Source organism: Rhyacophila brunnea, unplaced genomic scaffold (assembly GCF_057557595.1).
Source record: "Rhyacophila brunnea isolate RB1 unplaced genomic scaffold, BYU_Rbru_1.0 scaffold_6, whole genome shotgun sequence".
Classification (NCBI taxonomy): Eukaryota; Metazoa; Arthropoda; class Insecta; order Trichoptera; family Rhyacophilidae; genus Rhyacophila; species Rhyacophila brunnea.
In genome coordinates this window covers 25,685,109-25,699,101 of record NW_028233276.1, presented here as the reverse complement: position 1 = coordinate 25,699,101, position 13,993 = coordinate 25,685,109, and the positions used below count along the sequence as shown (strand labels likewise).

Genomic DNA, 13,993 nt, shown 5'->3' with positions numbered 1-13,993 from the left:
TCGCTCCTCTCTTCTCCGCTCCTTGTCACCTTCCAAATATGTAAAATGGTGGTATTCAACTATCTCTTGACAAGTTTATAAAGAAAACACCTGATTGCTAATTCTTTTGACCATGTCCGATCCTAATAGGATCAATAGGATCACTCAAAAAATTGAAAATTGATACCTTTTAACTTATTTTTTTGTGTTTAGTTAAAAAAAGAGACGACGTTTGAGACGTTTTTTGTTTCCCCTGAAAATTTTAATTAATTGACTTCCGCGGTGTTTCTTAAGCGACGATATATATCTTAAAAATGTAAGAAATCCAAGCTGAAGTCAGTAACCTACCAGCGTTCCATTACAATAAACAACTTCTATTGTAGTTTATGTATGCCATGCTTGTTTCGGGGAAAAATCATAATTGTGTATTTTTGTTTGAATTGCGACTTTTTGTGTTATGAGACCTCTCATTTAAAAGTACATATTATTCTCTGATATAACGAGTAAATTCAGTCGGTCCCATCTGCCTTGTAATAACCAAGTTCGACTGTATTACGTTATACATTCTGATATAATGCTTTACAAAAGTTTAATGTGGTTGATGTTTTGAGTTTTGAATTTAAAATAAATTTTTCAACTTATACTTTATATACAATATTATCCATATTACGAGATAGGCAAGAATATTGTTTTTTTTAAAGAATCGGGTTTCTGATATATCATTTCGTGGAGTCGAACCCCACTCATTTTTCCACAGAAACTCTACTTTGGGGTCTAACTGCTCTTGAACCACTGACATATTATTTAGGACCCAGTCTTAGATGCAGAATCTCAATATTAAAATGTAAAATTTTAATGCACGTAGGTAAAGTTCATTCCATATTCGTCTTTATATGAAAGAATGAAATTTGAATGAGCAGGGTCATTTATGAGGACATTCTTAATTTTCAGATGTATCCACTGGGATGAACACACTGCCTGTAAGTATATCTTTCATTTGTTTATATTGCTACCGACATACTAATTATTATACTTTACATTTTGTATGATTGGACAGTGAAAACTTATAATTTTGCATTGTGTTCAAAAGACCATAATTATGGAAACAGAACTCATTTTTTTTGTGGATTCAGATCAAGAAATCAGAATTCTGAAATAAGGGATTTAAAATAACTGAGTTTGGTTTCATTCTCTGTTTTGGTTTAATGACATGCCATATAAGCGGCAAAAAAAAATGCATTCTTCACCAGAATCAATTCGAAGTAAGATTGTTTATTCCTTGTTCAAAAAAACTGTTTCGACAAATCCTAGTAATTTTCAGCCAACTAGTTCTTGGCATGTGTCATTTGTCGAATTTTATGATGCAGGTGTTCATGACTTGTTATGTTGTGTCTCATCTAAAAATTTTCATCTTTAATAATTTTTTTTCCCCCAATTTTTTAAATGCAAATCGAAATTGCAGTATAATTTATAAAGGACATTGATACACCCCTGTTACAGGCGGGCTTCTCCCGGTGTAAAATAATCATTTAGTAGTCATAAGTCGAAACGTAACCCTGACCTCTAGAAACAGCTTTATAAAACATCTAATCTGATGCCTTGCTCGACTACGTAAGTATTTTTTTATTCATGAGTAAAGGCCTTCGTCCGGTGCGTGAAAATCACTTACTGGGCGGAGGTGTAATTAAGATATATTTTAAAGTATAAATGATGATGGATGAAAGAGATAATTTTAAGATTAAATATAAGTATTCAAATAAAATAGATTTTGCCGCGCATGGCGGCAACGTTAAAATTTCCGCGCGCCTGCGCCGAGGTGGTCCTCGTGATTCGTCAAATTAAAAGGATCACGCGGTAAAATTTGGCCAATCATGAGAGTCCTTTTTGCTAGTCGGCGTGGGTACAGGAAATTTAAAAAGAAAAGAAAAAAAGTTAGTAAGCGTCCCTTTTCCAACATGTACGGACCTGCGAAACTTATTGTAAAAACAAAATATATAAACCTGTAAAGAAAATTTAAAATATAAGATAATACCAAGTTACGCACGAGACAGACGTGGTTTCATTTAATTTCTCCTCAACATAAATATATCGTTCTTTTTTTTGTGAATCCGGGGTTCGATGGACACCTGAGCTAGCCGCTGGAACCCCGGACATCTCAACATTTTAGCAAAAGGCGGTTATATAGTTAGGTATAAGTGTATTGTGATTTTGTCACATACATCAAACTAAAGCGGCTTTTAAGATTAAAAAGATTTCTTTAAATTCATTTAAAAATTTTATTATTAGTAAAAATATCACAAGCTTATATTTCACACGGAACCTGTCCGGCTATTTCATAACTGTAAAAACTACCCCTCCTTGTGTGGGTTCTTCGTCATGTACTTCATCATCACTATTCTCCTTATCTGAGGAATCTGAATTATCACTCTCTATCTGATGAACCTCTCGATAATTGGTTTTAGATATTGATGAGAGCGGGATGTCACCGATACTTTTCCCTAATTGTTCTGCCAATTTTCCAGCAGCGTGTTTGATTTGTACTTCCTGAAAAAGACCACACAGTATTATTTACTACATTTAATTGCGACCCGTATGAGAGATTTGTATTATTTTAGACATAGACTGTGTTTTTATAAAAACAACAAAACTTAATTTACCCAGTTTGGTCACAGAAACCAGAATATACTAAATCACTTTATAACGTGTTACATTCAACAATTAAACTGTGGCTCAAAGTAAAGAAATCATAAAGAAAGTTTTAGTTTTAAATATAAATTTCATTGACTAAGTATCGAAGAAAAAGGATTACTATCTACACAAGTCAATTAATATAATATTAGGTATACTTAATTAGAAGTACCTATATAATTAGAACTAAAAAAATGGTAATTTGACTTTCTCATACTTATTACCACATTTCTATTAGCTCGTATTCTTATTTGTCCGGTACAAATATTTCTTGTTTGTTCAAGATTTGTATTGGACGATTGAAGATTTTTAACTAACTTCCCGACTAGCTAGACATTTGAAACTTTTAGAATATATCAGAACACGACAACAATGCATTCTTTTAATACGTTTAGCCATTTTTAAGCAGAATTGAATTCATTTTCAGTTAATTCTGCTTTGTATGGAAAGTTATTATTGTTGGTTGCTAAAGGGGTGCTAGCAACTAAATTATTAATAATACGTGCGTTACTATGGAAATCAATATGAAATGTGAAAATTACATTTCATTATTCTCTATTTATTCAGTATTTTTATCAAGTACAAACAAAAGTATTTATCAATACTTACATAAAATTGTCAAGTTTATATGATTCAACAGAAAATTTAAAAACGTGGTTCAAAAAAAGTTCTTTTTATCTTATAATTTTTTAGTCTAGGTCCTAATAATATAATTATAAACTGTGGATCTTGTTTATGTTATTTAGAATCATGTTATGTAGGATCCTAAACATAGGATGCAAAGAATACATTTTTGTAAGTATGAAGGTAAGGGAGTTGATGGTGGGGTAGGTATGCTCCAATGAGTAGAAGGATTTATGCGTGATAAAGTAGCCCAATTTATTTTCCCTTAACCAACAAAAGATACAATCGTAATACAGATTCGTACAATGTGAATTTTATAATTACAATTACGGAGATTTGTGTTTGCGATAAAAATTACTAACGTTGAATCGTAGATGCGTGTAGAGAGTTTGAACGATTTTAAATTTATGAGTTACTGATGTATGGCAACATTCGTTTTTATAGTAAATGGAGTCAAAGGAAATACAGAATAGGCTTGGGGTAACTGACCGCCATGGGTTCATACCCAGTGGATCATTTCTTAGAAATTTGTCTGTGAAATTTGACTATGACAAAACGTTATCAATTAAATAATGTATTTCTTGTTACAATGTTGCAGCAAATGCATATTTTGCTCACTGATTACTTCGACATTCCATTGATTCTTGAGAATGACAGAAAATGTATATGCCCACAAGTACATCTTTATTTTTCAGAAAAATTGCTTTTGTTTAGTTTTCACTGGAAATGAAGGAGACCGTGAAAAATTTAAAGTTATTTTCTATTTTATTCATATCTATTTAGATGAATCATTTTGTATGGGATGGTGTCTTGTGCATAATATAATTTGTTCAATTCGTCGCTACATCTAATAATTTCTTTAAAATAACCTCATAGAGTAAAAAAAAACCAACCTTCATGTGCTGATTTTGGGCTTCTTGAAGTCTCAAAGAATCATGAAGTGGAATTTCCTGAATGGAACCGTGTATAGCTGGAGGTGGCGTTGCAGCGGTCACTTCCCAAAATTTATTTCGCTTTCTCAAAATTTCTTTACTAGGATCATGGACATTGGATATGGTTGTCCTGTACGGCTTGAATGTCTGTTTTTGATTCGGTTTTGATCTATTGGCTGATATATCACAAACATATTGAGTATGAGCATCCACTGAATTGGATGATTTACTGTCATCTTCCGAATGTTTATCGATAGGAGAAAAACTTTTGATTTCATTTATGTCCTCAGGCTTTATGAAAGTTTCTTCTTCTTTGAGAATAATTATTTTTTTCTTGAGGTCTGTTCCTTTGGCTATGATGGACAAGACATCCTCGTCTTCAGGTTCACTGTAATCATCGGAATCTAAAACTTCGACTTCTGTAGAATTCTTCTTCCGTTTCTCCCACTCCAAATTAGCAACGGATGACTTTTTCAAAGTATTAATTTGTAAAGCTGACATAAGCGCACAAGATTGCTCAATTTCATCCTTAAGTGACAAATCTTTTAGTAATTTCTCCCGGAAGACTTTAATTTTACTGCCTTTGTCAGGTAATTTGTTAATAAATTTTCTAAAAAAAAACATTTTCACATGTTTTAAATAATTACTTAATACATATTATCTAAAAACATTAAAAAGAATATCGACATATTTTTATTAATGATTGAACAAGCGTTTACATGGTAGAGCTCCATTATAATGGTTTTGAAACAAGGTTATTTTTAATAAACTTTTTTTTTATTCAACGAATAATTCACAAGATTTAAGAATGTAATATTCTAAGTATTGAACATACATAATTTTGAAAAAATCTTTTTGTAAAATATCTTATCAACTCAATAATAAACAGACAATAAAGAAAACTGTTATAAAATGTGCTGTTGTAGCTTTATATTACATGTTATTTTAGGGTTATTTTTGTAGTTTAATAAATTTTCTCAGGTGTAAGTACCTGTGGAATTTTTTAATAATTCATAGTTCTAATCATGTTCAATTGTTTTTTTTTTCATTAAAAAAAAAATTGTATGTCCAGTTATATCAAAATTAATTGTAGATGCAGAACAATGATCTGAACCAGGGATCGGCAAACTACGACCTGCGGGTTAAATCCGGCTACCTGCCTTTTTCCGTACGTCCCAAAAGCACGTTCTTCTGGAAGAGCCAAGTGCCTATTTTAGAAGATGTGAGTAAGACCGTATGTGGCAGTCCTATAGTTTTCCAATCGCGCAAAATGTTGCTTCAAGAGTTGAGGACATTAGGAGCAACATCAATAGTCAATTAAATGATTATGAGCAGTTTTATTTGGCTCTTCCATCTGATGTCTGTATGAAAAACCATTATCAAAGATGAAATTAATATGTAAAATATCAATACAAGTTGGAATTTGCAGATGGACATTTACAATAAAATTTGTGGAGTGCTAACTTTGAACTCTAATTTGATGAAATGTTACAAAAAAAAAACAATTCTATTCTTCTCAATAGTAATGGTGTGTCTCAAGAACATATTACTTATTATTATTAAGTTACGTACATAATATAATATAAATTTTGTTTAATAAATTGGTGAAAGCTTGGTTTATTTTAAGTAGGCGTATTACATAAATATCCTTGAGTTTGCTTCTTAGCCTGCAAAGCTTAAAACATTTACTATTTGGCCCTTTACAATGACTGATTGCCGATCTCTGCTCTGATCTTAACAGCCTATCTCCACCCTTCGCTACTGGTACCAGCTCTACCAGTGAGAGTACTAGATCTTGGAAAAGTAAGGTATGATTGCACAGTGGGATAGTAAATGTTCTACTCGCCTTCTCCACCCCTGATTAAATACGATCCGGTGCTGCCAGATGAATTGTTCAAAATTCAATATTTAATTATTATTAAAAATATCAGTTAATTGACAAAATTGTAGGTATGAAAATCAGCGATTGTATCTGACGAAAATTGGATAAGTTGCTTTTAAAATGTGCATATTGTTATATTCCCAGAAGTATTATATCAGAAATACAACACGCGTTTTTAAATGTTGTTTTTTTATTTCTAATAACATGTCATTCCAGCAACAATTAACAGTAAATATATGTTTATAAAAACCATGTACAAAGTCTGTCATGTGAAAAATCTGACCAAAATTTCAGTAGACATGGCAAAACAGCATGACCTTTACCTTACCAGCATTGTGCCGCAATAGTTGATTTTCTCCTTCTCGCTTGCTCAAGTGTAGGGTTCACTGGCACGAGTGAAACATATTACGCCTATCTTCACCCCTCACACTACACTTGAGCGAGCGAGAAAGAGAAATTCGACCTTCAATCACTCGACTCCTCCATAAATGTAGTCGAGTAATCGAGATAGTAAGTACTCTACCAATGAAAACTAGGCTTAATGGCGGTCATTATTACATTAGCCCGTGTGGACCATGTATGTATGTCATATCAGAGTAACTTGTTAGTGGCAGTTTAAAGCAGTTATTATCTGTGAATTATGGTTTTATATTAAGGGAGTACTTATTAGAAATAACATCTCGAAATATATTTTTGTGTAGGTTTTGTTACAACATTTTTCCTTAAAATTTTATAATGTCATGTTGTAAGTAACTGCTTTTCGCTAAATTAGAATGATTCAATATGAAATGCTTACTGCTTTAGACTAATTTAGACAATGTGATTTGTAAAAACCACAATAACATAAACAATAGTGTTTTAATTCAAAATCATTACCTATTAGCAAGTAACTTGTCTTGGCGTTCTAGAAGTTCTGAAACTTCAGCTTTAGTTTTATCACTAAGATTACCCACCTTGCCGTCAATTTCACTTTTCGGCATCGTTGGGAGAAGTCCCGGCATTTTTTTAGACATTATTGTCATTTATTTGTGTATTGTTTCAGTTTTACGTCGACACGATATTTTCATAGATATTGCACAATATGAATAGACGTCAAAACAACAGAGTAGATTTCAAATTTCAAAACAATTAGGGTTACAAGTTAGAAAATTCAAGCTGTATGTCATAGATAAGAATTATTATATTAATTTATTTAATCTATGATTCACATGCAAAGGCTCTCCAACGGTCGTCAATAATTTTGTAGCAGTTTATGTTCCTATAAAAATTTCAAGCTATTTCATAACAATGAATGGCATTTGCCCTGAGTACTTTATATGAAAAGGGTAAAAAAATTAACTTTTATTATTATTGTCTATGGTTTGTAAGGTTACAAACTGTAGTATAGTTATAGTACAATATCATAATTTTGATTCTGTTAATACATAAAATAATATTATTTTACTTTAAATAATAAGCCAAAAATTGTGTAATTATGAAGGATTACAAATGAAGAATGATTATTGTTTTTATTAGGAAATATTATCATTTTTACAACGTTGTACTATAAATAGCATAAAAAAGTTAGCAGCACTGGCTGTCACTTAATTTACGAAAAAGTACTACTAGGTACACCTTTTAACCTAAAATGGCATCGAATGCATGTAAATTCTTATTTTTTTCTAGATATAAATATTTTTCCAGTCTAAACGAATGCTCACCATATCGACGAGTAAGTATATTTCTTTTTGTTTTAAATTCCAAACTTTCTATGTACCTATCTTGCACCCACCACCAATATTATCTAAACTGTCCTATTAAAAAGACCGGAAAATTTATTTCAAATTTCATTTACTCTGATGCTTTAAAATTATTGTTATACGTAAGTCAAATTATATAATCTCACTATCAAATAAACTAAATTTTAGCAAAACTATTATTGAAGTAAGTATAATAGATTTAGTACCTATTTACCTTGATTTTCGCTATTTTTACTACTATTTTTTCCAGGTATTAGGTATCACCAATAACCTATATAGTACAGATGTGGCCAAACGTAATAACTTTAATGCGATTGTCGAACAGTGGGACACATCCATTAAAAAAACTAAAACCAGCAAAGCGATGAAGGCATATTTGGAGCGAGCCAAAAATCATAACGAGTTCATGATGCACCAAGATATTGCTTACAAAATAGGCAAACGGCATCTTGCAAATATGATGGGAGAAGATCCAAGTACTTTTACACAAGAAGATGTTAATGTAAGTATTTTTTTATTAGCTATCTTATCTACTTACTTACCTATTTTTGGCTATCTTAAATAGAAAAATACACCAGAAATCTTTAGTTTGATATACATACCATCTACTTACCTACTGGGAATTAGAGCAGTTCCACAAAACCTACTCTTAAACAGTAGTTTTATGTACCTACCTATGTGGAGGTTTATGACACTGACAGGTTTGAAGGCACCCTCGTGAAAAATTTGCCTATCTGACAAACTGACATTAAAATATCTATTGCAGTGGCTATTACAATTCAATAACAGTAAGTATGTTGTCAGGATTTTTATGCTTCAATTATTTTTTAAACTGAGATGTCAATACTTTTTAATGATGCGACAGCATCGTCTACTAACTACTTAATGGAAAACCACCACAGCTCTTAAAAGTTGTAATATTTGTATTCGTTCCTACATTCGCTGTCCTTTATAATGTGCCGCCGCTATGCAATACATGTCCTGCCTACGCCCATGGGACATCACTGGGCATGACTAATAATTGCATCCAACAACCTATCATCATTGAAAAGTCTATTAAGTCTTTCATCGCTAAAGACGCGCTAGGCGCGTGGCCATTAGGTACTATTAGCATGATAATTAAATGTGGTAATTTGTTCGTAATTAACTGGTCAGCAGTGAATTTGAATGGAAAATTGTTTATGTTTCACTCTGTGGTTAAACAATTTTAAAATAATCACATCATTACATTTTACATCGCCATGTTTGGTCCGTTTGGTCTGACAAGGATCGTATGGGCCATACATGCTCAACCTATCAGGTCCATACTCTGACTCTAAACTGACATTGAAAAACGATATGTAAATTCGCGAAACCTGGGACTCAAACCCGGGACCCACGACACATTACTGCTCGGCCAATGTGTCCTAGATTATCTCTATGAAATTGTGGAATTTGATATAAAACAATATTTACCATATTGGTCTTCATATTCAAAAAATTGTTAGATGTCGGCAAGAAAATATGCATTATTGGACTATCGTTACCAGTATTTCTTCTAATTGTAAAAATTTCTACTCACAAAAATGTCAAAATCCACACTCAATTTTATAAAATATGGCATTCAATACCAGATTTTTGGTTTAGGTAAATAGACCAAACAATAACTAATATTTTATTATGCTAACAAAACTTTGCATATTCCTTAAGTGTCAATTACATTGAGGTACTTTACGAGCTGTTTGTTGGCGAATTTAATAGCGGGCGATTCAGCTACTTCGATTATGATGATGACACACAAAACTTTCCATTCACTGAGAAGCCACAAGCCAGCGACTATTTTGACAGAACTTAGTTTGTTTTTTTACCGGGACGTTGCTACTGCGCTCTACTGCGCAGACACAGTAGGCCCACACACCGGCGTGTAGCGTGTAAAGTTGACTGGCTTTCAACTTTTCTCGGTGGAGTGTTTACAATCTGCTTGTTAGCTTGTTTGATGATTACACTTTACAGGCAGATTGTAAATTCGCCAACAAACAGCTCGTAAAGTAGCTCAATGTAATTGACGCTTTAGACTCATTTCTCACAAGACAACGAATCTTGTCACATTATTCTATTTTAGTTTTCACATTTTCGGTTTAAAGATACAGTCGAACTTGGTTATTACAATCACGGAAATAGCGAAGTCTCGGATGAAATGAGGAATCATTCGTTGACATTTCAGTTTATGATTTTCTCCATACATTCACTTTTTTAACGAGCTACTTCTCGGGTATACCGAGAAAAACTGATATGTCGATCGTTTAAAAACAACATTTTCGACCCTAAGCAAAAAATCTGACCGGGCAGTTAACTAGACCGATGCCGCCAGGATCGGATTACGTTTATGACACTAGTTAAGTGTCGAAAGCCGCGTTAACACGGTCCAAGTACGATCCAAGTACACTTGGACCGAGTGCCATCCAAGTGCACTCATATGAGACATCTTCATACTAATTATTCCTATCCAAGCTACTTGGACCGCGTCCTACTCATCTACTCAGTTAGCTTGGATAGGAATAATTAGTATGAAGCTGTCACTTGGATGGCACTCGATCCAAGTGTACTTGGATCGTACTTGGACCGTGTCAATGCAGCTTAAGTACCTAATTGGTGTTTTCACCGACAACATTGAAAAAGTATCCATGCATATGGTTAAAATTGCATGTAAAAAATCCAAGCTTTGTGAAGTCAGTAGATACCTACCAGCGCCGGCGGCTCAGCACTTACAACACAATAAACAACTTCTTTTCTTGTTTATGAATGCCATGCTTGCTTCGGGGATTTTCACGATGGTTTTCAGATTTTTTATGTTCTATGCTTAAATAGAACGTGGCGCGAAAAATGTTATATAACGATATAACTAATAATGCTTATAACAAGCAAATTCAGTCGGACCCATCTTCCTCGTAATAACCAAGTTCGACTGTATGTTTATACACACCATCCCCTTTTGCCGCAACTGTTATTTTGTAAAAACCAATATTGTGTAAATGAGAGATACAATCAGTGTTGCCATTCTTTCGAAACGCAATTACAGTAAAACTTATTAGACCCTAATGAGATAAAGCACCGAAATCTGGTAAAGAATATTGCCTAATGTACGTGAAAATAATTACTTTGTTGTTAGATAAATACTTTCATAATATGCGGCATAATAATTTGACAGTTTATCTATGCAAAAACATGGTGAATATTTGCGCATATAATTTTTTTGTACAAAATTTACCACTCGTACGGGTTTATGACTCAGACACAGAATAAAGGGATTAAGGTCATTAAAGGGAACATTGATTGTGACATGTACACCATCGAAATGGATATAATAGCTCATAAAATTCATGACATATACACCGTCCTACGCAGATGCCTACGGGTTATATATTATTTTCTCCGTGTCTTCTGAATGTACACACCATGATTGAATACAATTTTGTTGTTGCAGCGCTCCATTGAATACCTGTTCCCTAGTGGCTTATATGATCCTAAAGCTCGTCCAATGATGAAGGAACCACAAAATATATATCCCTCCCAAAAGGAAGCCGAATTTGATGAGTCCGGAAGACCACATCACTTCTTATTCTATACAGGAAAAGCCAACTTCTTTGAAATCATGTTTGTAAGTTATGTATCATTACTTCTTCTCTTTACTCATACACATAATATGATTTCTACTACATTTATTATTCAATTAAAAATTGAATTGATACCATTTTACAGCCACTGGGGTGAGCCTTGACATCTTGTTGCAGTATCATTCCACCCATCTCCGCTATCTTCCTCCAATCCGAGATGCTAGTTGCTTGCACACCATTGCAGATCTATTCCAACAACATAAGTCCATAACACCATTTCATTATATTTTTGACATTCAAAATGTTATTCTGCTAGCAAAACAGTTATTTATTTTTTATTTATTTATTTGAAAAAGACACGTTGAGTACATAACAAATTATTAATTCTGGACGTTCACAACATGACATTTAGAATAAAAATTACAAGTAATCAGTTCGGAAAACAAAGTGGAGGAAAAAAAGAAAGCAAAAATAGTTTTATACAAAAGAAATAAAATTAAAAAAAACAACAATGATTCAAAAAGGCAGTTGGTGTCCACGTTACCCCAGAAGTTTGAACTCCTGCTTTGCGTGAGGCCGTGATTATGCTATCGCTAATGTCACAATAACCTGACAGAATTTGCCGCCAAAAGTGCTATTTTATACTAAATGCATAGAATATATTTTCCATGATTTTGGGGTTAAGTGTTATGTTGGAATAGACCTGTTAGTTAAGCCTCGATGACATTAAGCTACTTTACAAGCTGCTTGTTGGCGAATTTAAAAGCGGGTGAGTCAGCTAGTGCGATTGTGATGATGACACACAAAACTTTCCACTCGCTCAGAAGCCACAAGCTAGCGACTATTTTGACAGGACGTAGTTCGTTTTTTTACCGGGGGTCGCCATTATCGCTCTACTGGATCGGGAGGTCGAGACTATCGCTCTACTGCGCAGACGCAGACCGGCCCACATGCCAGCGAGGAGCGTGTAAAGTAGCTCGGCTTTCATGTTTTCTCGGTAGATTATTTACAATCTGCTTCTTAGCTTGTTTGATGATGACACTGGATGAGTTTACAAGCAGATTGTGAATTCGCCAACAAGCAGCTTGTAAAGTAACTCAATGTCATCGAGCCTTTACACTATCAAATCACAGCAAATTAGCTCACACAACTATCCTTCAACAATGTTTGTCATCAAAAGTTTTCCTGGCTGTCTATTTAATTGACATGATTGTCCATTCTAGTCGGGACATTCATGTTTCTAATTTTTTATTTGATTAAATTGTTGAAATTAGTTAGGCATATGTATCTGGTGTAACATCTCTGTATTATGTGGTTTGTTTTAGAATTTGCAGACATATATAAAAGATTTGCAACAGATTGAGGACAGTGTGATTTTGAAAAAAGCTGGTGTTGATGATACCACTATTATGTAAGTATAAACGTTTTAGTTATGTAAGAATATAAGCATTCCTATTCTACCCAATCTGTTTTCTGTTAACATGACATATAGCACACAAATTCATATACATAATGCTTGCCCATTATCTTACTATGCCAATAATATTAACAGAAAACGATAATAGTAAATCTGTTACGATAGGGTTAAAAGTGTATTTATTGGTTGGTGGAATTGAAGGTATATATTTATATCAGGCATAATTGGTGATTGTGTAAGTGAGAGACAATGTATGCTTGAACAAGCTTATTTGTATCTGCTATATTGCAAATAATTATCAATAAGAAAAAGGATAGGTTTACTTCACCATAATATTATAAACATTGTAAATTATGGAACAGATGTGTTGTTAGAGCGGATCGAGTGAGAGATGCTTTGCGATTTATTTTCAAGATAATATCGTCACCTCAATACTACAACTAGATACCTCTGATTTGGTCATTGTTAGGAAAATGAATTTTAAACTTTACTTAATAAACATAAATCTAGACTATAATTATTATTTAAAATAAATATGGAAAATTGTGCTTTGTCTAATTGAAAACAATTAAATAATGTTCAATTGAATGAAAAAATATTGTTTTTTATTTTATTTATTTAATGCATTTATGGTTTTAAAGTTATCTAATATTTTCAAACACAAAATTAATACAGTTCCCATTAACTTCGAACTTACCTAGTTTTATCTTTTTGTAGAGAAGAAAATGTAAAATTATATTCAATACAAGTTATCTAGTTGTAGTATCTATTGAGGTGATGAATTATGTATATTATACAATATCAAGCGCACAGAATAATGAATCGCATCAACATTTTTTGTATGATAAATAAATACATATCCTACTAACATTAGTGGGTCTATTATGATATTATGATAGAAAAGCAATCATCGCGTAATTTTAGTTTTTTTTTTTACTTGGATACAATTTAATCATCTACACTCATCTTGCAATGATTCACTGACTGTATGGCTAACTTCTAATTTAGTTTATTCTAAAATTATTTGAATTAAAAAAAATGCGTACATATTACTACATTATTTAATTACCTAAATATTATTTATGTTACGTTAATATTTATCTCTTTTGTATATGCATCGGATATCAGAAATTTCTTAG

At 32.7% G+C, this 13,993-nt stretch overlaps 2 protein-coding genes across 2 annotated transcripts in view; one reads left to right on the top strand and one right to left on the bottom strand.

Moving 5' to 3' along the window:
- Window positions 1–2,237: 2,237 nt before the first annotated feature.
- On the bottom strand, window positions 2,238–7,207 carry Polr2M (RNA polymerase II subunit M). Its single transcript, XM_085956652.1, has 3 exons — window positions 6,982–7,207; window positions 4,185–4,833; window positions 2,238–2,523 (listed from the first exon to the last, which is right to left on the bottom strand). Exons 1-3 carry the CDS (start codon window positions 7,125–7,127, stop codon window positions 2,308–2,310), a joined length of 1,011 nt encoding a protein of 336 aa, XP_085812778.1. The 5' UTR covers window positions 7,128–7,207; the 3' UTR covers window positions 2,238–2,307.
- Window positions 7,208–7,695: 488 nt separating this feature from the next.
- mRpS9 (mitochondrial ribosomal protein S9) overlaps window positions 7,696–13,993 on the top strand; it is a 103,416-nt gene continuing 97,118 nt past the window's right edge. Inside the window, exons 1-4 of the mRNA XM_085957220.1 lie at window positions 7,696–7,816; window positions 8,095–8,346; window positions 11,308–11,481; window positions 12,763–12,848. Coding sequence (XP_085813346.1) covers window positions 7,733–7,816; window positions 8,095–8,346; window positions 11,308–11,481; window positions 12,763–12,848 — 596 coding nt within the window. The 5' untranslated portion in view covers window positions 7,696–7,732. The remainder of the gene's footprint in view (window positions 7,817–8,094; window positions 8,347–11,307; window positions 11,482–12,762; window positions 12,849–13,993) is intronic.